Here is a 26,469-nt window from a genome sequence, read left to right as displayed (position 1 = left end):
CAGGTTAATTTTAACCTTTTTTTTTTTTTTTAAATGAAAAAAAAAAAAAAAAAAAAGAGCGAGATAGAGAGATATTGTCGTGTCGGTTATATACCGAATATTGAAAAAGGGCAATAATGATTTATTAATGTTTGCATAGTTGCATAAAGGGCAAGGGCGTATATTTGCGTAAAGGGCACGACATAGCCGACTTTGTAGATTTTTCTGCGTAGTTTGGCCTAATGCAGCATTCGTGCTCATTTGGCAGCACTTCTGAAAAAGAATGAAAAAAGTTCATGTCCTGCAACAACACGTTTTCGCTCACTCGTGTTTTTTTTTCTCTTACCTTTACACTAAAAAGTTTTGGAGTTTGTAGTCTCAGCCAGCCCGACGTGTTTCTCACTCTTCTTCCAACCACGCATCCTTGTCTCAGAGATTTAACAACGCTGGAAGCAAACAGGATTTTTGTCATATTAACCTAAAGTAACTCTTTTGGTAAAGACGCAGAGGAGAGGTTACCCGATACGAAAAAAAAAAAAAAAAAAAAAACAATTAGTTAAATCTGGAAAAACTACGAGTCAGTACTCTTTTAAAGAGAAATGAATGAATGAGTGTTGGTCTCTCCCTCGTGTCCTCCCACCCCAGTTTAAGTGGGCGCTTGAAACGTTGATCTGGATTGGCCGCCGGGGTTTTTGTTTTTCTCAGCAGATAGCGCACGGTGTTTAAACATGTCCTCTGGGAAACGCCTGCCGCTCGTCCAACAAGATCATCGAGACGGCGTCACATCTGTTTCGAAACACGCATTGTGAACGTGTGAACGGCAAAGCATGTAACTGTCTGTATTAACGGGTTGTACTACAAACATATGTATCGTCGTGACAGCCTGTTACTTTCACATCCCATATTCCTTCATTTTAAACAGCGGTCTTTCATTAATTTGCCATGTTGACGCCATACAATAGATATATGCGGCACTTAGTACTTTGAAAAAAATGCGCACGAGAAGAGGTAGGACAGTGATTACGTACACAGCCTGTAATTTTAGAACATGGAAAATAACCTAAAAAAAAAAAATTAAAAAAAAGCAGAGGGAATGAATGTGTCTGGTACTGCTGGCAAACTTCTGTACAGTGCTTTTTGTGCAACAAACTCTTTACAAGTTTGTTTGTTTGTTTTTTTAGGCCCAACAGCCTTCAAAAAAAAAAAAAAGGCAAACTGACTATGAACAGGCTGCGTGGTGGACGGATTAGAGTGGTCTGTGTATTTGCTGAGCACTGCAAGACTGGTCCTCTGTGGAAAAGGCTGTCTGACTACTACTCTGCTGTGTTCAGCAGTCTGAACAAAGTGGGTGTGAGTATTGGGACCTGCAGATCAGGAAACACCGGCACACTCCAGAAACTGGACCTGGAACAATATACCACGCTCGGTTATGTTGCACACATAGGTCGCCCTTTATACGTAATTGAAAAAGTGATGTAGTACAATATGTCACAGAATTATCATAAATACAAATGTAGTATGTACACAGAAAACACATGAAGTGGATATATTGATGCACCATTGATTTTTTTTGTTTTTGTTTGTTTGTTTCCTATGCTTTCATTTTTGTATTTTTTTTTTGCATTTGACTTATCCCATTTCCCCCCATCTAAATACAGCAGCAGCTGGTCCTGCAGATCTGTGGAGCACCACTGACATCCAGTGGCAGCTTTAGTTCAAAAGCTTCAGAGGGGGTTTTGAGCGAGTAAACAGTGTTGTAGTGGCATACCTACATAAGTGTACTGTATATGTTCTATATACATATATATATTCTATCGTTTAGTACCCAGCTTGTAAAAGCTTTACGGTTGACATGACGCCTGCAGTTCTTTGAAGCCTTTATGTGGACCACATACGTATGTTTATGTGATGGAGGAAGTGATGTACACAGTCTTTATTTATACTGCTGTCTGAACGTCACTCAGTACCATCATAGTAATATCCTGTGATAAAAGAGCTGATAGTGTTCTCCTATTGTGCGTTTAATGTCTAGCAGGTCAATTTATAAGTGTCTGTTGAACTAAACCTTCAACAAATGTTTGAGGTACAATATTTTACACCAAAAAAATTGACATTGACTCAATGTCTCAAAAAAGGTTCAACCACAAACTTAAATTGGAAAGTTTCATTTAAATGAACAAACAAATAATTGTCTGCTCTGAGTTAGAAATACTTTGAACAAACAAAAGATTAATTTAGAAGCATTTTGTCTACATACGATGACTAAAGATAATGTAAAACTTAATATCATGAAATTTAGTTGGACTGTTCATTTCCCCTTTGTGACAGTACAACAACTTAATATTTATAGTCCATTTCAGTTTGCCCCTTGAAATAAACCTAAAAGCTTTTCATGAAAATAGAACCTTGGATTTTGTTTGTTTTTCAGCCATTTTCTTTTCTTTTAAAAGAAAAACTGTAAATGCAGAAATTGCCGTGATGCTTCGGAGTAGAGTCCATCACTGAGAGGATAATCAAAGATGATGGTGAACTCACACGAACTTTAAAATACATTTGGCTTCTGCAGGAAACTTATATGTGGACAAAGGATGTAACATCACAAAATGCACAGAACCTTTCTGTGTCTATCTTCTTCATCTGATTCATTTAGACTAACTAGTGTAAGTACAATAATAACACTTTCAATTGTTTAATTTTACTTTGCAATTTGCTGAGAAACAGGCCTCGGCTTCTTCCTGATGCCTCGCGTCCATGTGCAGTTATAAATGGTGGAATGAGCTCCCCACCGACATCAGGACAGCGGAAACTCTGTACATTTTCCGCCGCAAACTAAAAACACACCTCTTCCGACTTTACCTTGAATAGTAGAACTTTAGTAGCGCTTAAAATGGCACTTACTGATAGCACTTTGTAGTTTGGCTTTCTTGCCTTGCGAAATTGTATTTTCTTGATTCTTGTTGTTCTGGGTCTGTACCCTCATGGTTGAAATGCACTTATTGTAAGTCGCTTTGGATAAAAGTGTCAGCTAAATGAAATGTAATGTAATATAAATCATTTCATTTGAAGTTATCCTTTAGAAAAGCTATCATACATCAGATCTGTGAACCTGGGGATTAATATTGGAATTATAAGAGTGTAAATATTTTTAGACAGAGAGAACATGAAGCCACTCAACATTTAACGAGGGAATAACTACAATCCTCTGTCATCACTAAAGATAAAGTGTTACATCCTGCGGTAAAATACAGCAGCAAAAACACAGAAAATAATAATTCCCCATTAGCACTCAAAAACAGTCCACAGTTCAAATACAAACATCAAATATCTGTTTTGATTTGTGGAGGCTAAACAGACATGCACTCAGCTTGCACTCTTCGGTGCAATCCAGAATTTATCTGCACATTTTTTAACTTTAAATCTTCATACTTTGGTTATTTCCACATACACGTCTTTCTTATTAAGTGAGAGAATGTAAGACAGAGCTGATAAAAGTTATTTTTTAAATTCAGCCCTGGCTATTTTCTGTCAGTGATGACAGAATCCTATATATTGGACTTGGAGAACACGAGGAGCCTGTGCAATGTACTGGATCATCCTTTATTACTCTGAGGGTTCCCATTAGCTGCCTTCTAAATTCCTGCACTGATTGGCTGGCGTGCCGCCTAATGAGCTCCAGCGTCTGTCCTCGGTGGAGGGATCCCACATTGTGTGCGGTTTCAAGTGTGTGTTTGGGACCGAGCTTAAGAGAGGACGCAAATAGACAGTCACACCCCCTCACCCCACCCCACCACCCCCCACCCCCCGCCGTGCTGCTTGCCAGGTTTCCGAGCACGGTATCGGCCATGAGATGGCAGAAATAATCGATGGTCAGATTCAAGGATGTATGATGATGTTTGTTCAGTGAAGGGTGGGATTGATTAAACTGACCATAAGATATTGGCAGTTTATAAGTCAGGGCAAGACAAATTTATTACTACAGCGTCTTTGAACAGCAAGGCAAGTCAAAGCCACGTAAAGCATGAATAGGGGAACACGATTTACAGAGCAGCTGGTATAGTTTGTAGCATTCCATGTAATCATGGTAAACAGAAGAACTTTACAAATCGAGTTAGAGCAACTGAGAGGGAGTAGATTTCAAGTTTTGTCCAAGTGTGTCTATAACGGATTACTGCCTCTCTTTTCTTAGTTCTGACTCTGGGGACTGATGACTTCAGAGATCTGGATGGATACTAAAGAAACAGCAGGTCAGAAAGGTACTGTGGATCCAAACACTTCAGTGCTTGATATGAACCAATCACAGTTCATGCAGAGAGGAATGAAGTGCTTCAACTTTATAGTTGTTTAAATCTGATTTTACTCTGTAGGCACATTTTAGTTGGATTTTTTTACAAGTAGTACGAGAAGCAGCGTTTTACTCTAGTAGTTGTAGCAGCAGTAGTAATCATGGTATCTGCCAGTCTGCCAAAGTCTGCACATACCACCAGTAAAGGCTTTACAAATCATTTGCATAAATAAAACTAATCAGTGATTAATTTGTAATCATTACAAAGTGGCTCTCTCAAGCTTCTATAACTGCAAGAGGGGTCATCATGTATGCTGTTAGAGCCAGTTTTCAAGTTGGATTCATGATTTAGTGCTCCAGCATGTGCTGTCAAACTAGTGGAAGTCCCCCACACAGCATCACCCTTCTTCATGACATCAGGACAGAGCGACAGCAACTTCTGCCTTCCGATTGTTAAAGGAAGACCAAGAAGGAGGCGAGCTTTCCTTCAGGCTCGTATCGGATTGCTCTCCCCTCTAGTGCTGCAGCTTCCCCAATAAAAAAAGGGCAGCGAGGAGCTTTGTTTAGCCTGCCCTCCTCTAATCCTTGTGTGTCCAGTGGAGGGCTTTGCAGAGAGCGAGGGAGGGAAAGAGGACCTGCGGGCCACATAGGCTGCATCAGCCCCCTTAAGGAGCTATGGTCCCCGCTCTTAGAAATCCCAAGAAACTTCACACCTCTTTGAAGGACTATAAATAGGCGCCATCTGTCCCCCCAGGCTCAGTTACAGCCTCATTCCTTTTGGCATGGATGGAGGGCAGGAAAGGAAGCACTCAGGGTTTTAGAACGGAGGGGGGCTGGTCATGGAGGGGGGTCGGGGGTAGAACCAGAGTCCGAAATCTACTCTCTGTTCATCTCAGATGGCCGACTGGGTGACCTCTGCCGCATGTTTTGTGCTGAAGGAAGTCCAGCATTGCTCTCTGTCTTTTCCCTTGCTACAGTAACGCTCCGGCCCGCCACTGAGGCGAAATGTCACGGACCTTGGAGATCCTGCCATCTCTGGAATCTCACACCACAATGCACTCAACGCACCTTTTTCTTTCTTTTTTTTCCAAGTTCAGGTTCTTCACATTTCATTAATCATGCTTTACGCAGAAGTACTCCGAGGCCAGAACAGGTGCTCCTCCTCCTTTACGGACCCTTAATTGCACAATTCAAAATGTCACAGGGGAAGTTTCTAATCACTAGTGACGCTCCAGAATAAGGCATTCAAGTTAGAAACACTGTGAACTGCAGAATTTCAGGGATTTCTGCAAATGCGTAGCAGCAAAACTTGCATCAGCACTGCACGTCACACCGTCATTCCTGAGAAGAGACACTTATACCACCTGTCCTGAAGCAAACCTGGAGGTGATATTATGAAATGCCTTGCTTCAGCCTCCAAGGGCACAGCTAGAGGGCCAGGAAGTGACACAGAAATGCTAGATCAAAGCAAAAGAACAGCCGCTTCCTCTCATCTATCGATTCCTCAGTCCACACTGCCGCAATCCAAAAAAGCTTCTCAGTCTCAGTTGATGAAAATCATCCGAGTTTAGTCTCCACTTTATTTCATTAACATCCTGTAGTTTTTATTTCTGTGTGTGCAGCCTGCAGCATCCATGCAGTTTATTGCAGCCGAGTGAGAGAATCCCTCTCCAGGCTATACATGTAAATTAAGTGAAATGATTTAAATACGGTGAAGTAGCCACCTAATAATAGTGTTTTGTTCAAATGCACCCCATTTGTTTCTGCTACAGTTTGTGCTCCACTTTGGATGTTGCCTCCCGTTACTGTTCGCTGAGACTTTAATGTCCCAATTTCACCACAGTGAACGGTAATGTTTGATCTGATCTTATTGTGGGGAGATTAAAGCTAAATAACGTTTGTGTATGAAGCGCAATATGGTTGTCACACAGTGTTGTTGGCTTAATTACTCTAAAGGGGAAAAAAAAAAATAGAATTGGTGTAAAGATCCACACTTTTAAAGCACGTGTTGGCTCACTGGAAGTCCAGACTGCCAAAGAAGGACTTCGGGTCACATAAAAAGTATGAATTGCTCTGACAGCTCTCATTCATGGTCTTTGCCCTAACTGGGATATTTATAGATCAGTATTGTCTGAGCTTGGAAGAAGACAGACTAACTAGTCACTTTGCATATATTAAGTGATAATACCAGCCTTCCTAATAATACTATCTCCATCCTGTCTTACCTGTCTTTATTTTTTCACTGAGCTTTAGTTTAACTTTACTGATCCATTAAAACTGGGGTCTTTAGCCCCTTTTCCACTGCTGGTACCGGCTTGGCTTGACACTGCTCACTTTTTGGTTTCCACTAGGCAAAAGTTGTGTATAGTACCTGGTGCTCCGAACTCATGTGAAAACATTGCAGACCGACTGGTCAGAAAAAAATTATGTGAGTGACGCAGAACGTCCCACACAGACCCGCCATTGTTAACCAGCCAAGCTACGATAGTGGCTGCATTTTTTTTTAATTTTTATTCACTGGACTCTTCGATTCAGCAACTGCAAAGAAAAAAACATCCCCTCCCCTTCATATCCTCCCATGGTTTGTGTGTGTCCTGTTGAAGATGATGTCACGGCAGTTACCTGCTGCACACCCACGGGTACTATCTGGAGTAAAAAATGAAATCCAGAAAAGTACCTGGTACCAAAAGCAAGAAGAGTCGAGTTGAATGGAGCTGGTAGCGGAAGTAATATTCTGCCATCATGGATGATAGTGGTGGTCGGGAAGGGAGGTCTTTGAATGTGACATTCACATGTCACTGCTGTGGCCTGATGAAGCTCCCTGTTCTCCTTAAAGATCTGACCGCACATCTCCAGTATGGCCCTGGGCCCTGATGATGGATAGGTTAAGGGTTAATCATTGAGTCCGAAGGAGAAGATTGTATATCTGCACTAATATGGTTCTTTGAAAGACTCAGTAATAGTATACTAAACCATATTTATAAACCTGTTTGTTGAAGCTGCTGGAGCAAACAAACCAGAACTAACTTGCTCATCCTCGGAAAAAATTGATTTGATTATTTCTTTTAGAAATTAGATTTAGATTAAAAAAAAACAAAAAAAACAACACAACACAAATAAACAGCATCAATAAATAGAAGAAGGAAAAAAACCTGTATTTTAATCCTTTAATTTTCTAATTGCCAGAAATTAATTTCTCGGCCTGTAACTCGTGATTCACACAACAAAACTAGAAATAAACTTATTTTTCTTTTTCTTTTTTTGTCTTTTCATAAGCTGACCTGCCATCACATCTTAATAAAGCCCCGCTCTGCCATGCTGCTGAATCCATTAAGATTCTATAGTGAAGCTCAGATTGGACTGCAGCACAGGTGCAAGGACTGAGGCAGAGTTTCTATAGGGGGAGGGAGTGAAGGGAAGTCAGACCGGAGAAGAAGGTGCACTGGAGTGCCGGGGGTGAGCCTAGATGACAGCTGAGGGACTGAGGCTTTCTCTGGCTTACCCTCGTGAAGATGGGGTCAACGAAAGCAAGTGGGGGGGAGTGCGGGGGAAGGAATTTATGCAGTTCCTTCATCACCGGGCCCTGTCATGGTGGTGGGGGCACGGCCGCACCGCTGGCTGGAAGACAGATATAGACAAGAATTATAGAGACAGAATTTGCACTCTTAGCCTTGTCTGGGTTACTGGCATCAGCAGCTGAGAGCTCTGCTAGACCTCCATCTCTCTGGGCTTTTACGTCACATCCTTCCCCGGCGGGGGTGGTGGCGGATGCCCCCCCTCCCTCTACCACAGAGCCCCAAATTGAACACAGGTGCTGCTTAACATTGTCATTGACTAGAAATAAACAATGGCTCATTATTAGATCTGAAAGACACCACTTCCACCACCTGTCTACCTGAAGCCTGATCCACTGACAGTCTAGTTTGATCAGTGATGTCTTTCTGTGTGACTGCAACCCCCACGTACTTTTTCTTTTCATAAAATTCCATCTGCATTTATTTATTCTGCAGTGTTCAATACTATATCGTCCGAATGGGTTTATATTAACTGAAGCAGATATAAAGTGCTCACATTAAACTAAAATATACCATGTTGTATAGCTGCACAATTACATCTAATACTGTCAACATTCTATATAAATTCCCCTCAAATTCAGTCTGATTTTGTAAACTCATGGATGTCTGCTGTATTCAAATACATTTCAGTGCAATGCTTGGCTGCACAGCTGCTGGTGAAGATTGAGCCACTGATGAGTCCATCAGAGATGCAGTCAAAGATGAGTTCAACTCACGTCAGTATTTTATGACAAGTAGAGGTGTCTAATCATCATTACATGATAAGGAAACTAGAACTGTGATGCTGCAGTGAGTACTGATCATGAGTTTATACCTGACGCACGTTGATGTTCACACGAGTTTAAGATATTATGCAGCTCCACACTTGACCATTTTTTCACGAGATTATAGACAGTAAAATGGAACAAGTATTATTCTTTTAAATATAAATATAAATATAAAATAAGGAAAGCGTTTAACAGTTTTCAGACAACCAAGAATATTATTTGGATCTAGATTGTGCGTAATGAAGCGCCCCGCTGTGCGTAAAAGTGGTGCATTTCACACCTGGTCCGCAGAAGATCGCGTGGCTCCAGCTAACCTTTCACGCCGTTTCCAATGTTTTCGTTTTTCATTATAGCTATGTGGCATAAATAAACACGTTCTGGCCCGCAGCCCTATATTCCATGTTTAGAGAGAATCCCTCGACGCACACACACAAACACACACCCCTCCCGTCCGCTATCCAATCCTTACGCGAGGACAGCGTTGACGGGGGTCAAGAGGAAAAATAGCCTCATATATACGCCCGAACAGTGTTTTCTTGCTCCGAGTCCCCTCCAATCTGTTCTACACTCCTTGTGTGTCACCCGAACCGGGAATTGTCTGCACTTCAGGGCCAAAGTAGTTCCACTATCAACTGAAATGGCACCCAAGAAGGACGCTAAGGCTCCCGCCAAGAAGGCCGAACCCGCACCCGCACCTGCACCTGCACCCGAGCCCGCACCTGCTCCTGCGGCTCCTGCTGTCGACCTGTCTGCCGTCAAGGTACAAAAACCGTAAAGCCATAATGTGATGCTCTGGGGAGATGGAGTGGGGTGGTGCTGGCTGCTCGGGATGAGCCAGGATTTTACTTTTTACACTCGAGTTGCATGACAGAAGTAGGCGGGCTTTTTTTTTTTTATTATTATTTTTTTTACATGGAGTGAGATTCTTTGAGGGACCCCTGGTCAGTTAAGCCAATTAAGAAATGCGTTTTCATATGTATGTCATACTTTTAGAGGGAGGACAATGTGAGAGTAGCTACTGTGACTAGTTTTTTTTTTTTGAGTCAGTTCAATTGCAAGCCAGATAGACACATGCATTTGAACATCTTTGAGCAGATGCACAGTTCATAGTGAGCTGGTTAGAGCAGCTGCAGGTCTGAAGGACCACTCTGAGTTGTGCAGAGGACAGCGGAGACTCACTACAACCATGGATAGCTCACCAAGGCTTAGACCACACCCCGGACTCTCCGGATTGGACTATCAGAGAGGTGACTAATGTGTGATAGGATGCAGAGTGACACCAAATGTGGACATGTTAATGTAGCTAAACATGGACCTCCACAGATCAGGTGCCAACAAGTGAAGCTAATTTCGGCAACGAGACAAGTTAGATGCGGGTTTAGATGTGATTGTTTAGTTTACTAATTGGAAAATGTCTGGCTTCTAGGGTCTTTTGAATAAAAATGTTTCTGTTGTTGATTTCATGGCATGTGGAAACGTTTGCCTCGTGTATGTTTTTTTTTTACTTACAAGCTGCTTTGTATTGGCTTGTAGGTGGAATTCAGCCCAGACCAGATTGATGGTATGTAAATCTCGTCCTACCTTTGCAATCACATGACATTACATACAGTCCATCAGTCATCAGGTCATCTTTATTTTACACTGTCTCCTGGCCAACTGTTACTTTGATCTATCAGTCATGAATACATATTCACAAAGATAATAACTAACCACAGTACAATATCAAGAACTTTAAGATGGACCTTAGCTCGATGCCGGCGATCAACTTGGTAACAGGTCTCCAAGTGTTCCTGACAGATGGTCACCTCAGTCAGTTTTGTGTTTTGACATGCCATAAGAATATCAAATGCCTTGTGAAACCTGCTAATCTGCTAATTGAAGCTAAGAACCCCGTCATGTGTGCAGTTGACTTTAAGTTGGCTTTTTAGATGTCAAAATCAGTTTCTTGCTTAAATGCATTGCTCATCATATGAGAATGATTAAAAAATGTTAACATCAAGTAACTGCAGTTGTTATTAGCACAACATTTTGCAAATAATACTGAATATAAAGTATGTTGTGCATCCAGTGTTGAACATCTGCACACTGTCAAGCACCAGCTCGGCGAACCAATCATCACCTTCAGCTAATGAAACAAATAAATTCGGTCTTTCCAGGTGAAATAGCATCCAGATCATGTCACATATTAATCATTGCTGTAGGCAACTTCATTTAATGACATGAGAGGCAGATGTCAAAACCCAATTAGATCCATCTGTATGTCCTCATATTAACTTCAGCTTCTGTTACTGGCTGTTTATAGGTCAGTTGATAATGTCCGTGTCACCAGATCAGTAAAATCAAACCGTGTGCCGAGAGACTGCAATTGAAGAAAAATCAGCGGCTCATTTCAGAGATTAAAGAGGGAAGAATAGTGAACCGATGGTCTTGTGTTTGACAGAAAGAAACACCTGGGTACTGTTGGGTCTTTCTCCCCCTGGTTGGGGGGTGTAGGGGTGGGGTGGGGGGGGCAGACCTGTAGTCTGGCCACCTGCTTGTTACGCCGCAGTCAGCATTCCCTGCTTTTACTCAGCTCACCAACGCCTTGCCTTTTAAAGGAGGGGCTCATATTCTCAGCTATGTTTATCAATTCCAAGGTGGTCTTTTAAAAGAGCCCGTAGCCCTGCTGAGAGAGAGAAGACAGCTGAGATAGAAATAGTACGAGGGGTGACGGAGCTCGGCAGGAGTCTGTCCATTCAGCCAATAATAACACAACCTTTTGGGATGTCTTGCACTAGTTCTGGGTTTCTCTTGTCAGTTTGTAGGACTGTCTCCACCTGCCAGCAGGCGAGCAGCCGCCACAGCTGCACTTGGACAAATGCAAATTGCTGACTCCAATTTGTGAGAGAAATGCATTTTAAACATACAATAACTTCGAATGCATTTGGAAGCAGGATGTATCATCACTGCTTCTGTCCATTATCAATCTATTCTAACATGTAGGTCACTTATTTCAGATGCTGAACTTAAAATCTTAAAATGTTGAGAGATTTTACAAATTTCTGAAAGCTTGGCAGTGAACATCACAGACGTTACCTCATGACTCCTCATGGCGATACAATTTAAATGAATCGGTTCAGATACATAAATAACAAATATGATCCAATAAGTAAATAAGTAAGCAATAAATTATATAGCACTTCACCTCTGTTAGTTATCCATTGTTATATTTGCAAGTAAGTACATTCATATGATAGATTCATTACAATTACATATAAATTTAGAAACTTATGATGTAACAAATGAAAAACATTCATTAAAACTGTACACTGGGTTGGTTAATTTGAAGTATTTAGAGGGAAAATGACTTTCTAAAGGAATTGTCAGAGGTTAACATACAGTCCGAGTTTAACAGTTTGAAATTCACCAATGAATATGATAGTTTAGTCATTATAAACGTGAATAGCTCTGAAACACACACACACACACACACACACACACACACACACACACACACACACACACACACACACACACACACACACACACACACACACACACATGTAAATAAATGCAATAAAGTTAAAGACAATGAAAATATTGGATGATGAAGGTGATAATGTGCTCCTCTCCTTCTATTCGACAGACTACAGGGAGGCCTTCGGTCTGTTCGACAGGGTGGGTGACAACAAGGTGGCTTACAACCAGATCGCCGACATCATGCGCGCTCTGGGACAGAACCCCACCAACAAGGAGGTGGCCAAACTGCTGGGAACCCCCTCCACTGAAGGTGAGCCACACATTCATCATCATTTATCACCACGGAATTAGTTGAGGGTCCGTGTGATGATGTGAAGGATTTATATATTTAGAGATTTGAACGTACAGTTGAGTGCTGTGTGTTATTTGTTATGTCTACATTTGAGAATTTCAGGCACAAGATCTTAAGAAGTGCAATCAGTCTTCTAGTTGTTTTAATGATAATGATACGATACATTGCTTTGAATTGCTTTTTCATTGATATCAGCATGATGTGCAGTTTAGCAGTCATAACAGAACTTGGATAAACATTGTTACAACTGATCGGTCATTTAGAGAGCTGATTTGTCTGAGGTGATGTGTCGAGGGAGTATATATATATATATATATATATATGCAATAACCTGTAATGCATGGCCATGTTTTCACTAGATTTTAGGCTTATTTTGAAACTTTTGGAGCAGCCTTCAACCAATCAGCATTGACCATCATATGCGCCAAAATGCAAAAATAACAAAACACTTGACTTAAATGTCATCACATTTAGTTGCTGATTGGTCCAGCCTTCAGAGCAGCTGTGTAAATGTGACTGTGAACAGGGTGTACAGACTAAAATGGTAACAACAGGCTCGGTTAGCTTTAACCTACAGAGGTCACTACAACATTGTTTTTTCTCCTTACAAGATTTAAACCGTGGTTGCTCTCAATAGAATACTATTTATTTACTTAAGCTTTTTAATCACAGTGGTTGATAAAGTCATTTCAAAAGCACAGACCTGTATTTGTGATGTGTACCTCTGGTGCGGTCTGGTGATGATGCAGCAGTGAATCTTTGTAAGCATCGGTCATCACCCACACAAGCAGTGTTTTACTTCACTCTGCACTGTGGCAAAGTCAAGACTGCATTCAAAACTGTAGCCTGTAACAAAATAGGACTATGTGTTAAAAAAATTACAAAAAAACTCTGTCCAAAATACCACCTGGTCCTTAAACCTCACGGCCCTCCATCATGAACCTGAAGTACAGCCTGTAGTAGAAAAGGTAGAAAACACATTATTGGTGCAGACATTGTGTTGGATTTTGTTCGTGCGCTTTCTGTTGTCTCAAATCTGATGTCTCCTTCACCTCTGGACACAACTGACTCTGTCTCCTTTCATGCAGACATGGCTAACAAGAGAGTAGAGTTCGAGGGCTTCCTGCCAATGCTCCAATCCATCATCAACAGCCCAAACAAGGCACAATTTGAGGATTACGTTGAGGGTCTGCGCGTCTTCGACAAGGAGGGCAACGGCACAGTGATGGGTGCTGAGCTGCGTATCGTCCTGTCCACACTGGGTGAGTCAGGCCTCGATGCTGCTGTGTCTGCCCTTGTGTGTGTGTGTGTGTGTGTGTGTGTGTGTCTGCCTGTGTGTCACTTTGTGTGTTGTTAATGTTGGACGTGCTCTGCCTCCCCCTACAGGAGAGAAGATGAATGAGACTGAGATTGATGCTCTCATGGCAGGACAGGAGGATGAGAACGGCTGTATCAACTACGAGGGTAAGTCACAAATTACAACATGAGAATTCTAATTCATTTAATAATCTAACATAACTATTTACATTATAAGAGGTAATATAGGATTTTCAGCCTGTTAAACAAGACTGCACCAGTTTTACATGTGAAGTTTACTTCACTCAGTGAGTTCTTTTATCTTGGAACTTCACACAGTCTGAAAGGATATCCTTGATGATGCCATCCAAAGTAAAGATGCTGTTGAGCTGCATTATGGGAAGTGTAGTATCCAGACTTTTTCGAGTTTAGGGATTAAAAATCTGGATATCTTGACTTCTACTGCTTTGATATTGGCCGTTATGTTTTTTTTTAGTTTTTTTTTTTTTTTTTAAATGAAGCTCTTGTGAGTCCGCCATCTTTATGGAAGAGCATCACTGAATCACCAGAGTGTCCCTTTAATACACGCTTAACCGCTCAACGCCCACCAACCTGAATTCGGGCCGAAAGAAAATCCAGCAAATTTGAAATTAGAGACTCATGATTCAAACCACTTTAAGATCCCCAAATCACAGTAGCAATAACAGCAGCAATAGATCCCTACACTGTAAGAAGAGTGCCATCAGAGTAAAATTGTACAACGTTGTAATGTATTACCTGTTTTGCCACCTGTTGGGAAACATACTTGATGATGTTCACCAAATAACAGTCTATTTTAGTCAAAACAGGGAGTGAATGTTCAGCGTTTAATTGAAAGAATGTTCACGTTGCACAGATATTCCAGTGCAGTCATTTATACAGTATTTTCTACGGTGCATAAACCAGAGCAAACACCTTTTAATATGTTCTAGTGAGCTGTTTCCTGTCATGTCCTTTACCCAACCTCATTTGTACAGTTTATTGATTCTTTTTCTCACTCACTCAATGTCCCTCTCTGTTCTTTCTGTCTGCCGCCCTGGTCTTCATCTGCAGCCTTTGTCAAGCACATCATGTCTGTGTAAGGACCCTGCCACTGCGGTGGTGAGCATCGTATATGTGCAGACCCCATGGTGTCGCGACATCCACTTGCTGTTTCCTGTACCATCTGTGGAAGCAGCGGAAACAAAGGACTATGAGATGTCATTTCCCAAAACCTTCTTTTGTTTTGATCTACTCTTCTTTTTTTCTCCTTTTTTGTCCAACTGGTGCTTTCTCATCTCTCCCTTCCTCCTCTTGCACTTCAGGAAGTAGTCCCGATTTCTCACGAGGTGTTTCTCTCTACATCTTCTTTGCCCGAGACCCCCAGTCTCATTGGGTATTTTTTGGGCGTCGCAGGGGAACAGTGATGGAGGGGAAGGTGGAATATTGATGACCATCCCCTCCCACTTACCGTATATCTGGCTCTCTATCTGCCAGTAAAGTGAATGGTTCGGCCCAGGACTGGCCATCAAAATGAATCCACTCCTCCCCAACCCATCCCTAAGTCTTAACTTATTGTATCCCCTGCCATTTCAAAATAAACTTTTCACACTCCCATTTTATTTCCCAGTTTTTGACTATTTATTTATTCACTGATATTTGGATCATTTATTTAGCGAGACATATGTTAAAATAATACTTTGACATATTGGAAAACACACTCATTTGTTATATTGCTGAGTGTTAGATAAAATTATTGAGACCACTCTCATTTCTGTCTGTTAAATATGAAGCTACAGCTAGCAGTTGATTAGCTTAGCTTTGCATATTTATAGTAACGATCTGACAGTGGTACAAATCTTATGTAACTCTCAGCAAGAAAGCAAATAAGTGTATTTCCAAATGACATAAATCAATTTTTTTGTTTTTGTGAAAAGAAAACATCACCGCAGCATCACTTTTTGTCCTTTTTATTGTCATTAATTATTGTAACTGGTGTCATATCCACAAGAGAAAAACTGCGTACATCTACTTGACCTTTTAAATACATTTACAGTTGCTTTAGGGTGGAGCGGGAGGTGGGGAAGGGGCACACAGAGATGGGGAATGCAGATAAAACACAGAAGCAAACAAACAGTTGCAGGTGAGGGAAGTAATTAGGCAGGAGGCGGGTCATACCACAAAGAGTGTCTGAAAAAGAAACTAGATCACCCAAACACTTTATTCCTAACAGATATAACAGGAGCTGACTGAGTTACCTTCAGTCATTTTGTTCTTCTTCGTTAAGTGTCTCTTTCATTTTTGCAGGATTTTTCAAAATATTTTGTATTTTTTTTTCTCCAATTTCTTCTCCCACATATTGCAACAAAACATCCAGATACGGTAGCATCCGCCGTAAAAGCGGCGCGAGATCTGCACCAAAATGCACACACACAGACAGATTTCAGAGTAGCTGCATCTTCTGCTTAATCTCAGGTGTCGGATTGTAGCGTCCTCCGCTGTGGTTCAGACAACAGACAGTCCTGATGAGTGCAACGTCAGCCTGTATTAGTGGAGAAATGTCTGTACTGTTTAGTCAAGAGAGCTGCAGGTTTTTGTAGAATGAGCTCAGGTGTTAAATATTATTCCGAAGTGTCAACAAGCCTCTATAGTGAACGGCTGAGCAGGTACAGGAGCGTGAGGCTCCTCCACAGGACTGAGATGCATTCCTTAGCAACACCAAATCAGCTGTCTGACATTGTCACCAAGCATTACACTGTAAACAACTATTAACTACAAAACATGAACTTGTTTGATCTTTATCCAATAAATGAGGAAATAACTTACTAAAATCCTTTTTTAAATTACAAAATAGCCTCTTTTTAATATTAGAATCCATACATGCTTGTCATATCATGACCTAGTTCCTGTTTGAATGCAATTTTACAGTTATATTTTATAGCCATATTGTCACTTCCTTTTAAAATGTTTTGAGGACATGTAGATGGCAAAGAACTTGTATTTTATACATGTTTCTCTATATATATCTGTTAAATGTAATATATATTGGATGACAAGAATGACTTGCAGTAAGGATGCTTGTTTTGTTAAGGGGGTCTGGCGTCCATGCACGTTTACTGAGCAAGAACAATACGTGCGGCATGGTGTACTGGTCACATTACTTTTTATTTAAAGTAGAAAAAAGGCTGTAAGTGTTCTTCAAAACAATGATCCAAGACCAGTCAAGCCAATACTTGGTCCCCGCTGTCAAGGACCAGCGCTAAAACTGAACTATTCTATGCAACATCATTCAAAAAGAAGGAGATCAACAAAATGAATCAGAAATAGCACATGTATGGGTTTAAAATAGACAGGAAACAGGATAAAGAGGACTGAAGAACAGTAGCTCCTAATTTGAGTCTCTACTTGAGTGTTGACTTGAGAGGTGAGTGATGGATTTTGAAGTAAAGATGTTCAGAGGCTGTGGTTTAGCTGAGTAGTAGTGGTAACCAGTGAGCCTCAGGGTGGCAGGAGAGGGCAGAAAAGTTTGAAAAGGATCAGAATGAGGACGTCTCGGGTGCAGAGAGAGATCCAGTGTTCACAAACCCTGCTTGGCCAGAGCTGCAGTGACATCCTCCGCCAGGGTCGCTAACTGCGGCGACTCCGTCATGTTGAGACTGCCGGAGGAGGATAGGTGGCTGTCCCGGTGGCGGTGGGGAGACACCGAACCGGACAGGCCGGGCGACTGGACGACGATCTCGGCTCCGTGGTCCACTCGGGCCTTGACTTGATCTCGAAATATCAACCTGTGGCTCTCAATCTGTGAAAGGCGATGTGGTGGTGAGACGTGAGATGTGGATGGGGAAAAAGGATTCAGTTTTATATCATGTCATGGAGTATTTGTGAGTCAGCTTGATAACATCGGAAATAGTCTGTGCTGTCCCGGGTTCACTCAAATACAGCTGAGATTAACGTCTGCATTATGTATTGACTCAGAGTGTACCATACCTTTACTGCTACCCACATGACAAGATAAAGGAATACGCAAGTTTTTGGAAGATTGGCTTTGTAGAATAATTAAAAAAAACAAAAAAACATCTACATTAAATATTTCATCTTCTTTTCTTAAAAAAAAAAAAAAAAAAAAAATTAAACCCAATTTTATATCATAATATGAACATAATTTAAGATTACAATATAGTATTGTTGTTACAGACATCCAGGTTAGTTTTTCTATCTACGGTCTTTATACTTTACAGGTAAATTGACAACTTCAGGATACTAAACAAATCTGTAAACCATGACTTGCACAAGTACTTACTCTCAAAACAGAAGAAGAAAAGAGTGAAGAGTATCTCTTATTAGAGTTTACAGTAAATCTCAAATTATTGAGTGAGTCAATCTCTCAAAAACTTGATGTCTTCCTTTATATCATGGATTGCGAGCGTGGAGCTGACACTCACCGTGACGTCGCCTCCACCAGGCATGTGGTTAGCATTATCCAGGGAACCCACCTTGGCTTGGGCTTTGTCTTTGAAGTCTAACTTCACGCTCTCTATGCGCACGTTACCGCCCCCTGGGAGGGAGTAGAGGAAGTGTAAAAACTGGACAGTCATCAACCGGAGCACGAGCAATGTGCAGGTTTAACTCCCGCTGTGTTTTCTAGTGTTCTGATTTTGACGTGGGCACTGACAGAAAAAAAAAAAAACCCCAAAAAACACGAGTACCAGACTGGTGGCCGAAATATCTGCTCAAGACTCATCGAATGGTTCTCGTTAGAGAAGAGTCCATGAGGTTAGAACACACGTGCTTGCTCAGAGCAACAGGAATTAAGCGGACAGTGCATCGCACATGTTCAGTGATTCTGACCAAAACACACTGATCCTGTCTGATGCCCGGCAGGCCTTCAGTAAAGGATGGCTGAAGGTTGTAAAATATGACAATAACAGAATGACACCAGCAGGTGGCGCTACAGGACACAATGCCGACTACAACACCTTATGGTAGGGTAAAAGGGGATGTCTACATGAAATCTAAACCTTTTTAGTGCTGTTAAATGAATTGTACATGATGATGACTTAAAAGGCCAGTTCAGACAAAACACAACAACAACAACACAGATTTACCAATGAATACCAGTGTTGTCTAAGAGCTAATATTTATTAGCTTTTTAATTGCATAGGCGTTGACATGACTACCACAGCCATTTGGCCTGGCTGCCAAATACAGTAGACGTTTGACATTTATTTTGAGGTGTTCATGGGAATAAAATGTGAAAATTTAAAAGCAGCATTCCTATAAACAATGTGCCTGTTATTTATGGTAATCATCAAATCCTGCTTTGAATATTTTTGCTGGAGCCATTTTTCTCACAGCAGGATTTGTTCCCATCAAACATACTCTCTCTGACTCTGGAATCAGTGTTGTAGGGCAGAGGTGTGAATGTAATTTCGTACACGGCATTTCAGTGATTTGAATGATAAAACCGAACTGAATGTATAACCTATTCCAGGTCTGATCCAGCCCATTTCATCAACATCCTGTTCCACACACACACTCAAAGGTAGCGGTGCTGCCAGGAACCAAAACACCTCCTACATTCGGCCGCCTGTGGACAGATCCATCGAGCTGCCACTCCAACTGCAAATTACATTTATTTCTGTAACACTGGATTAGACTGCACAATCCGTGCCTGACATATACCAGTAAACAAGTCTTAGAACAACAAACCAGTGGGACTTCTTGGCCTCAGTTGCACCTTGTTTTAACAGTTTATCTGGATATATTTTCTGGATAATGACATTTGCATTTATAATTTTAGTTTTTTTTGTGAGGAAAGACTGACCAGCTACTGCTCCTACTTGTAGAATTGAAGCTGGTCGGAAGAAACATCATCTTTTAACTCTGATAACAAATCATTCTGCATGCTTTTACCTTGCATAAACAATGAATCAACCAATGTTTCCTTATTCAGAGGACATGTGAAAGTTTCCCTCCACGTGTCTTTCCCAACTTTGGCTCCCGGCTCGCCTGTCGTGCTCCTTGCCTAAGATTTCCTGCTCCTCACAAAGAAGAATGGTAGCAGGGCAGTTCAGCTCAGCCAGCTCCATTTGCTGCTTCTCTGGTCTAACATGCATTCAAACCTTGAGGCTGCCCAGTGCAACCACTGTCTGAACTCAGCAGCTCATGAAATATAAATACCTGCATCTAAGGAGTGCTGGACATCCCCCCTATGAATTTATATTGCATGGTGAGAGGCTGCAGCAGCGACCGTGTGGTCGCCGCTGCCATCCCGCGTGAGAGGATCGCTGTACCTGGCCGATGATGGATGTTGTCCAGAGAGCCACACTTGGAGGTCACATGGCTCAAGTTAATCTTCTTGTTCTGTATTTGCACCTGGTGGAAGCAGAAGAAGGAAAAGATGAGGTCAGAGCTCACTGTTCACAGTGAGGTTATAAAGTACAGACCAGCTGACCTCAAACTCTGCTCACGTCAAGCTATTTGGATTATTTCTTCCATCTACTGTTTTATAGAGAAAGAGTACAGTATTGCCAATCTGCACTGTACTTGTGACTATAGCTGCTGTTGGAAGAAAATGATTGGGTATCAACTGAGGATGAAAGGTTGCAATTTGCTACAATCCAACACAGTGATATCTAATTGCATGTAATTATTAGGAAAGAGGAGCAAGAAAGCACAAGAGCAAGAACACCAGCGACTATTACAGTCCTCGTGTCCCTCTGTGCAGAGAACTGCTGCTGTCGGTTCAACCAAGACTGAATACGAACTCTGCGCTTTAACTATGCCTTGAAAAGGATTTGGCACATTCGGAGAACTTGTCAGACACACCATGACAGTGAGAAGTGTAAGACAGTAAAATGAAAGTGGCCACAGGCAGAGAGGAGACAGGGATACGCAACTATGCAACACACCCAGGAGGTCTGGAGAGAAATCCACAGAGACATGTAAGGAGTGAGCTGATGAGACAGCAAACAGCGACAAGCTGTAAAGCTTCAGACACAGCACAGTGGATACGAAGAGATACGCCACATCCTGAGATGAACCACTGGGACACGCCCGTGGTCAACAATCACTTTGCAGAGTCACCGACTTAGTTGATGTGTCGTTTTGCAACCAGTGATTTAGTGTTCTTTGTCTTCTCCTCTCTTACAGGACCGGAGAGATAGAAACATCAGGAAAAGGAAGACGGGGATGAACCACGCAAATCGTGAGTCACATAAACAAACACAACACAAGAGCACATAGAACAGTATGCAACTTTTAGCCTTTAAATCCAGTAGGAGGCCATGTTGCTTTGGTAGGTTGTGGACTGATAAAAGCAGGGTCCCTCACACATGCATAACACAGCATTATTTTAAAGATATGGGAGGAGATTTGTGTCAGCGTGGGTGAAGATCAGGCTGCGGTTTGGTCCATCCCTCCAGCAATCATGTGTTTTGGAAATCTACTTCCCCTACTGTTGAGGTGTTTCATTGTATTGATGTGTTTAGATTACTTAGACCATACGTTACGTTCGATGATATTTATTCTTTGTTTTTACGTAATTTATAAAATCAAATATTAGTTTGGCCATTACAGGTTGAAAATATTCACATCAAATACCGGTTTACATGATTGAATATAAAATGTTATTTTGCTCCATTATTTTCACACCGTGTCCGTTCTAATAACAGACGCCTACGTCTTACATATTACTGAGTGATTCAAAGAAGAGGTGATGAGAGGTGTTTGGATGGGAAACTTAAACTTGACACACTATCCAGAGTAATTCAATATTTTTTTTTTTTATTGAATTATTAACTTCATTCAGATTCATCAAAGGTGTTAGAGACTTTCTAACTAATACTAATTTAGGGCCTTGATTTTGTGAGCCAAGGTTGCAAAGCAAGTTTATTGTGAGAGAGCATGGAGGTGAATTATCCTTTCGTCTACTTTATCGGAGTGTGTGTTCAAGTCTGGTAACAATCATCGCCAATCAAATTGGCTCTTTCACACTCCAACGGGACCTGATGTAATCTCCCAGTTTAATAACTGTGCGGCACCATTTAGTTACAGAGTGAAGAGTAAAGAGCACTTCTCCTGACAAAATTTTTTTTCTTTGTGCACAGCAACCAAAGTAGGATTTATAGTTGAGCGGTTGTGGGTCGAGAGGATTGTTTACCCACCAGTTCAATCCCTGGTCTCTTCTGACCACTGTTACCTTGAGTGTGCGTGCGTCTGTGTGAATGCACAAATGACTTCTTCATCTTTACTTGTGTCAGTTGTTACAGCCTTTGTTCGTCTGGAACTGTCTGAATGTAAATAGTACAACGCTGTTCCACCTGAACTCCTCTACATGTCATTTCACCACAACGCTCATCGTTGTCATGTGCTTGCTATTATAAGCTGCAAGAAATGTGACTTCTGCAGCTGTGATTTAAAGTGACCAGTCGTCCTTTGTGCTATTTGTCACTTGCTGTGGATTGACATCAGATATTTATTATGTCGTTGCGACTCTTGAATGTTTAGACTCTGCACGGTATGCGCCTCGAACACCGATCAGTTTTTAGTTTTAGTATGTCCATAGTTTAATAGGAAAAGGGGGTAATTACCTCCTTTTTGTTTTGTTATGACAGGTGAGATTAGATGCAAACAGCTGATTTATTTATTATTCAGGGTGAGCAAGTTTGGTAATTGCTAAAATCTATAAATCGCTAGTAAATAAATACAGTAAATAATGCCGCTACTGCAAAACAGGGAACAAGACAATAGTTAATCATAGTAATTTTGTTAAAATAAATTCTTGTTTTTAAGTCCCACTACTACCAAATGTAGCCACCACAGTTATGTGAGCAGCCATCATCTGTTTTGCCACAAGAATTGGCCTTGTCAATCAAGCAGCTGTTGCTCAGGTTGTCAGATGCAAATGAAGAGAAGTTTGATCAGAACAGACTATTCTGAGGGGAGGTGATGTAAAGTCAAGAGACAAGTTTTAATTGTCTCCTTGTTATCAAGCTTATGTAACAGTGTCTTCATGATGTGCATCACTCAAGTCAGAAACTGCAGACGGGGCACACACTGTACCTGCTGCCTTCAGATGGCTGTAATCAGACTTAATCGAGGGCTTCATGCAGTGTGATACCTGTTGTGCAGCACAGACTCTGGCTGGAATCAAATCTAAGTTTTTCCTATGCATTGATAGAGTCCTGGAAAGTGAAACACACAAGCAAAACATGAATAAGATGTGTTTGTGTGATTTATTACAAGCTCTTAAGGGTTAGTATTACAGAGCAGCACGTGCACTGTGCTGCCGACCTGCTCTGAGGTTGCACGGTGCGAAACATGCTTAATTTTGATGCCAAATTTGCAGTGCACCATTGGATTAGTCGTGACACTTCCCCTCATGTGCCTCTCCTCCCACAGAGAGGCACAGTGATTCACAGTTACAAAACAGGCAAAGAAACTACTACTTGGAAGTGCATCTGCAGAAAAGTTTTGTCCTTTCATGCTATTTTCGAGTGCTGGAGGAAGAGACATTCAGCCTTTAGTATCCAAAATCCTCCCAGGACACAAACCACTACCAGTTAATGAGGTGTTGATGAGGAGCAGTCAGGTAAAGAGCACCAGATACTACTGAGAGAATGAGCGACTTGACAATATAATGGGACACTTGTGAAGTGAGGTGGGAAAGGAAAAGGCAACACAAAAAAACACAACACAACACTGACAATAACACTGAGACAATGGGCTTGCAACACAAGACTCACGTTTCCACCTCCTGCTGAGTGGCCCCGCCTGTCCAAGGACCCACACCTAGACTGAACATGGCTATAGTCCAGCTTAACACTGGGGATGAGAACCTGCAGGGCGGAGGTGAGGAATGAGGTGGGAAAAGACTCGGGGCTTACTGGCAAGTCTCTTACACAGTTTGTATCCCCCTACTGTTTGTTTGGCTGTAGTGTGGGCACTAATGACCTAGTGGTTCCCCCCTTGCCCTTGACAAACATCATTCAACGGAAACAATCACTGTAAACTGACAAGCAAGACAGATTCATCTCCCTACGCGTGTCTCAGCATGAGCTCTGACACTGTATTAGCCTGACGTATGTTCCAAAATGCACAACATCTGTTGACTCCTGAGAGGATTACTCTCCTACTACATAGAAAAATAACCTGATATCAACACTTTAAACATCCCATAGCAGTGGATGTCATGAAAAAAATGCCTAAACTGCCCAAGGTAGTGAAAGGCTTCGCTGCAGAGTAATACCATGTCTCAAGACTGTCCTGCAATTATTTTGACTTTACATGGATTTTAAGGCGATGAAATAAATATGAAACATTCAGGAAATCTTGACCTCGCACAGTTTGACAAGAAGAAAAAAACTCCTCCACAACGTATTTGAAAAGGATGTCAAAATTTCCTTTACGACTTTGCATTTCCTCTAAAAGCCTTAAAATATACGTAAATGCAAATTAAAAGCAGTTCAGCCCGCAGGCTATTAGTCTAAGCTGCGAGGATGATAAGATGTGTGAGTGTGCTGTGACGGTGAATGACTCTCTGTAGCTGCAGGGAGAAAAAAGCAGGAGTGAGATGCAGACACAGCAGAGTTTGGTACAGTGCATTAACATTTCAAAATAAATGCATTTTATCTGGCAGCACAGTGAAAGCAATGGGAAGTACAGCAGGTAGAAAAAAGACAAAGTACATACAAATCCCACACATTTTGTGCACGAGGAGAGGAGAAGACAGCAGAGGGCATCAGGTTTGTGAAATGTTTCAACGTGATCCGACCAAAACAATGCTTTGAAACACTGTTACATCTGGTGTATTAATATGCAAATTTAGTCAGAGTTCAAAAGACTGCTGTAACAATGCAAATGTAGTGATGGGCTCAGTGACACTATCAGCAGCAAAGCACATATACAGCTCATCTACTGTATGATACAGTATACCAGACAGAAAGAGGAAGCTTCAGTTTTGAAGTCTGTGCATTCGGTTCCCAATTAGCAGTGTTTTCTGCTGTCGCTTTCCCTCCAACCAGTGAGTGATGAAAGATCTCCAATTAAACAGCCCCCATAACTGGTAAAACAATGTGTTACCATAAAAAGTCTCCAAGTAAGTTTTAAAAAGAATAAAACATTGTCTTAATGATTCTATCATTCTCTAAAGCAGAGGTGCCCAAACTTCTTAGACCGCAATACCAATCCAAATTTACTAAGCAGTACTTTTCACTGCAGATACCAACATTTGGTCCATAGGATAAAACTTTTTTTTTTTTTTTTTTTTTTTTTTAATTCAAATGATTTAGGCCTTTGTTTCTTTTCACCACAACCTGACCACAGCACAGCAAAGTAAATGTTTCACACACTTAACATCATACAATTTGAACATCAGTATAACATGTGACCCATGCTGTCTTACGTTGCTTTTAATTGTGGGATACACTTTATAATGGAAGCAGACATTTTAAACCCTCGCTGGAAGGTCAAAAAGTTGACCAAGCAGGGGAGAGCAAACTAAACTGTACTTACTCTTTAATATTAGCTGAAAAGACTTTTATGTGGGCAACATCAAGTATGTGAAACAAACTAACATCACTAGCGAAAATGGAAATCAGAGACATTTACGGGGAACCAAAGACACATTTAACTCAATGATAGACCCGCGGCTTATCTGTCAGTGTAAAAGGAGAACAGGAAATAAATACCAAACATGAAGCTAAACCTAACACATACAGCTGTCCCGGATTTAATAGGAAACTAACTCAAAATAAATGATGACATGGAATTCTGTAGAGAACATTCCTCCTGAAATAACGCCCTACGACAGGAAGTCAGGCTGCAGGTGTCAGATGGAGCTGGGAAGATTTAAAGTTACTTGCTCAAGGACATTTTAGCACGGCAGACATTTAGCAACATATGGCTACGGCCATGTGGCTGAATCAGTCTCTCTAACCATCGGGCCACCTTTGTGCCCGACAGCTGAGCTATTTAGGGATTTACGGCACAGCTCTGACAGCAGGAAAGTGGGTAAAATCAGAAGCTTGACGGCCAGCTGCAGCTGCTATGTTCCTCTGCACAGGCATGCTAGTAATATGTGTTTAGCAAGCTGTAAAAGTGACCTTTGTTATCCTCAAACTAAGGGTGAAAAAGAAAACCTAGACGGCTACAATACTAAACCATCAAGCGAGCCATATACAGTATCTAGGTTTGAATAGCACAACAAGAAGCAACTTGTAGCACCCTATATAACTGGGCTTTAATGTACAGTGGGGATTCTTTGGATTGACTAACTACAAATAGTCTTCACTTGTCCTCTGCATGGAGGGGGAAGATGGAGGTACGTACATTGGCTCCACGGGGAGAGGGCTTCACATTATCCTTGGAGCTGCATTTTGACAGAGAGTGACTGAAGTCCAGCTTCTTGTTTAAAATATGAATCTATGGAGAAATAAAGAGATATGTGGAGTTCTTACATGGTAGATGGTAATGAGTGCTTATCATATCATAGCATATCTAGATTAGACTGTAGTGTCTCCTCTTGTGACTGATGAGTAAAGTTCTGAAAAATGTGAGGTAATGTAGATGTGATCTTGTGTTCACTGCTGCAGTGTATGAGGGAAGTGTGAAGGATAGATATGTGCATGGGACATCCTGAGCATGTTTATTTTCTCTTGCTATTTCAGCATTTTCCTGTAGGTTCCAAAAAGTTTCATGATACCATAACCTTAATATAATAACTATGGAGAGATCTGACAT

The 26,469-nt window shown here is 41.3% G+C and overlaps 3 protein-coding genes and 1 long non-coding RNA gene across 17 annotated transcripts in view; 2 read left to right on the top strand and 2 right to left on the bottom strand.

The window, feature by feature from the left end:
* Positions 1-517, bottom strand: part of cps1 (carbamoyl-phosphate synthase 1, mitochondrial) — a 51,202-nt gene extending 50,685 nt beyond the window's left edge. For both annotated transcript variants that reach the window (XM_069698536.1, XM_069698537.1), the window contains exon 1: positions 326-517. In XM_069698536.1, the coding sequence (XP_069554637.1) occupies positions 326-451 (126 nt within the window). In that variant the 5' untranslated portion in view covers positions 452-517. The remainder of the gene's footprint in view (positions 1-325) is intronic.
* An 8,616-nt stretch (positions 518-9,133) lies between these two features.
* Positions 9,134-15,350, top strand: myl1 (myosin, light chain 1, alkali; skeletal, fast). The gene is made up of 6 exons (XM_069698546.1): positions 9,134-9,363; positions 10,137-10,164; positions 12,229-12,372; positions 13,503-13,676; positions 13,801-13,878; positions 14,803-15,350. The coding sequence occupies exons 1-6, from the start codon at positions 9,241-9,243 to the stop codon at positions 14,829-14,831; spliced, it is 576 nt and encodes a 191-aa protein (XP_069554647.1). The 5' UTR covers positions 9,134-9,240; the 3' UTR covers positions 14,832-15,350.
* A 332-nt stretch (positions 15,351-15,682) lies between these two features.
* map2 (microtubule-associated protein 2) overlaps positions 15,683-26,469 on the bottom strand; it is an 84,100-nt gene continuing 73,313 nt past the window's right edge. For 9 of the 13 annotated variants that reach the window (XM_069698520.1, XM_069698524.1, XM_069698530.1 and 6 more), the window contains 5 exons: positions 26,059-26,151; positions 23,475-23,567; positions 20,022-20,103; positions 18,171-18,283; positions 15,683-17,527 (listed from right to left, as the gene is read on the bottom strand). In XM_069698520.1, the coding sequence (XP_069554621.1) occupies positions 17,306-17,527; positions 18,171-18,283; positions 20,022-20,103; positions 23,475-23,567; positions 26,059-26,151 (603 nt within the window). In that variant the 3' untranslated portion in view covers positions 15,683-17,305. The remainder of the gene's footprint in view (positions 17,528-18,170; positions 18,284-20,021; positions 20,104-23,474; positions 23,568-26,058; positions 26,152-26,469) is intronic. The other 4 variants (XM_069698525.1, XM_069698528.1, XM_069698527.1 and 1 more) reach the window with 4 other exon arrangements.
* The window catches only part of LOC138620904 (uncharacterized), a 100,103-nt gene continuing 94,300 nt past the window's right edge, over positions 20,667-26,469 (top strand). Inside the window, exon 1 of the long non-coding RNA XR_011310907.1 lies at positions 20,667-20,935. This is a non-coding gene — a long non-coding RNA (uncharacterized lncRNA). The remainder of the gene's footprint in view (positions 20,936-26,469) is intronic.

This window comes from Brachyistius frenatus, unplaced genomic scaffold (assembly GCF_029030835.1).
Source record: "Brachyistius frenatus isolate BFR_SWC_R1_liver_20210118 unplaced genomic scaffold, ASM2903083v1 Contig_27, whole genome shotgun sequence".
NCBI classification, from domain to species: domain Eukaryota; kingdom Metazoa; phylum Chordata; class Actinopteri; family Embiotocidae; genus Brachyistius; species Brachyistius frenatus.
This window is presented reverse-complemented; position numbering and strand designations above follow the sequence as displayed.

Bases quoted from the DNA above. Each gene is read 5' to 3' on its own strand.
- myl1 (XM_069698546.1), top strand. From the start codon at position 9,241: ATGGCACCCAAGAAGGACGCTAAGGCTCCCGCCAAGAAGGCCGAACCC. The intron at 9,364-10,136 runs GTACAAAAACCG...ATTGGCTTGTAG, and splicing joins TCGACCTGTCTGCCGTCAAG to GTGGAATTCAGCCCAGACCA. The intron at 13,879-14,802 runs GTAAGTCACAAA...CTTCATCTGCAG, and splicing joins CGGCTGTATCAACTACGAGG to CCTTTGTCAAGCACATCATG.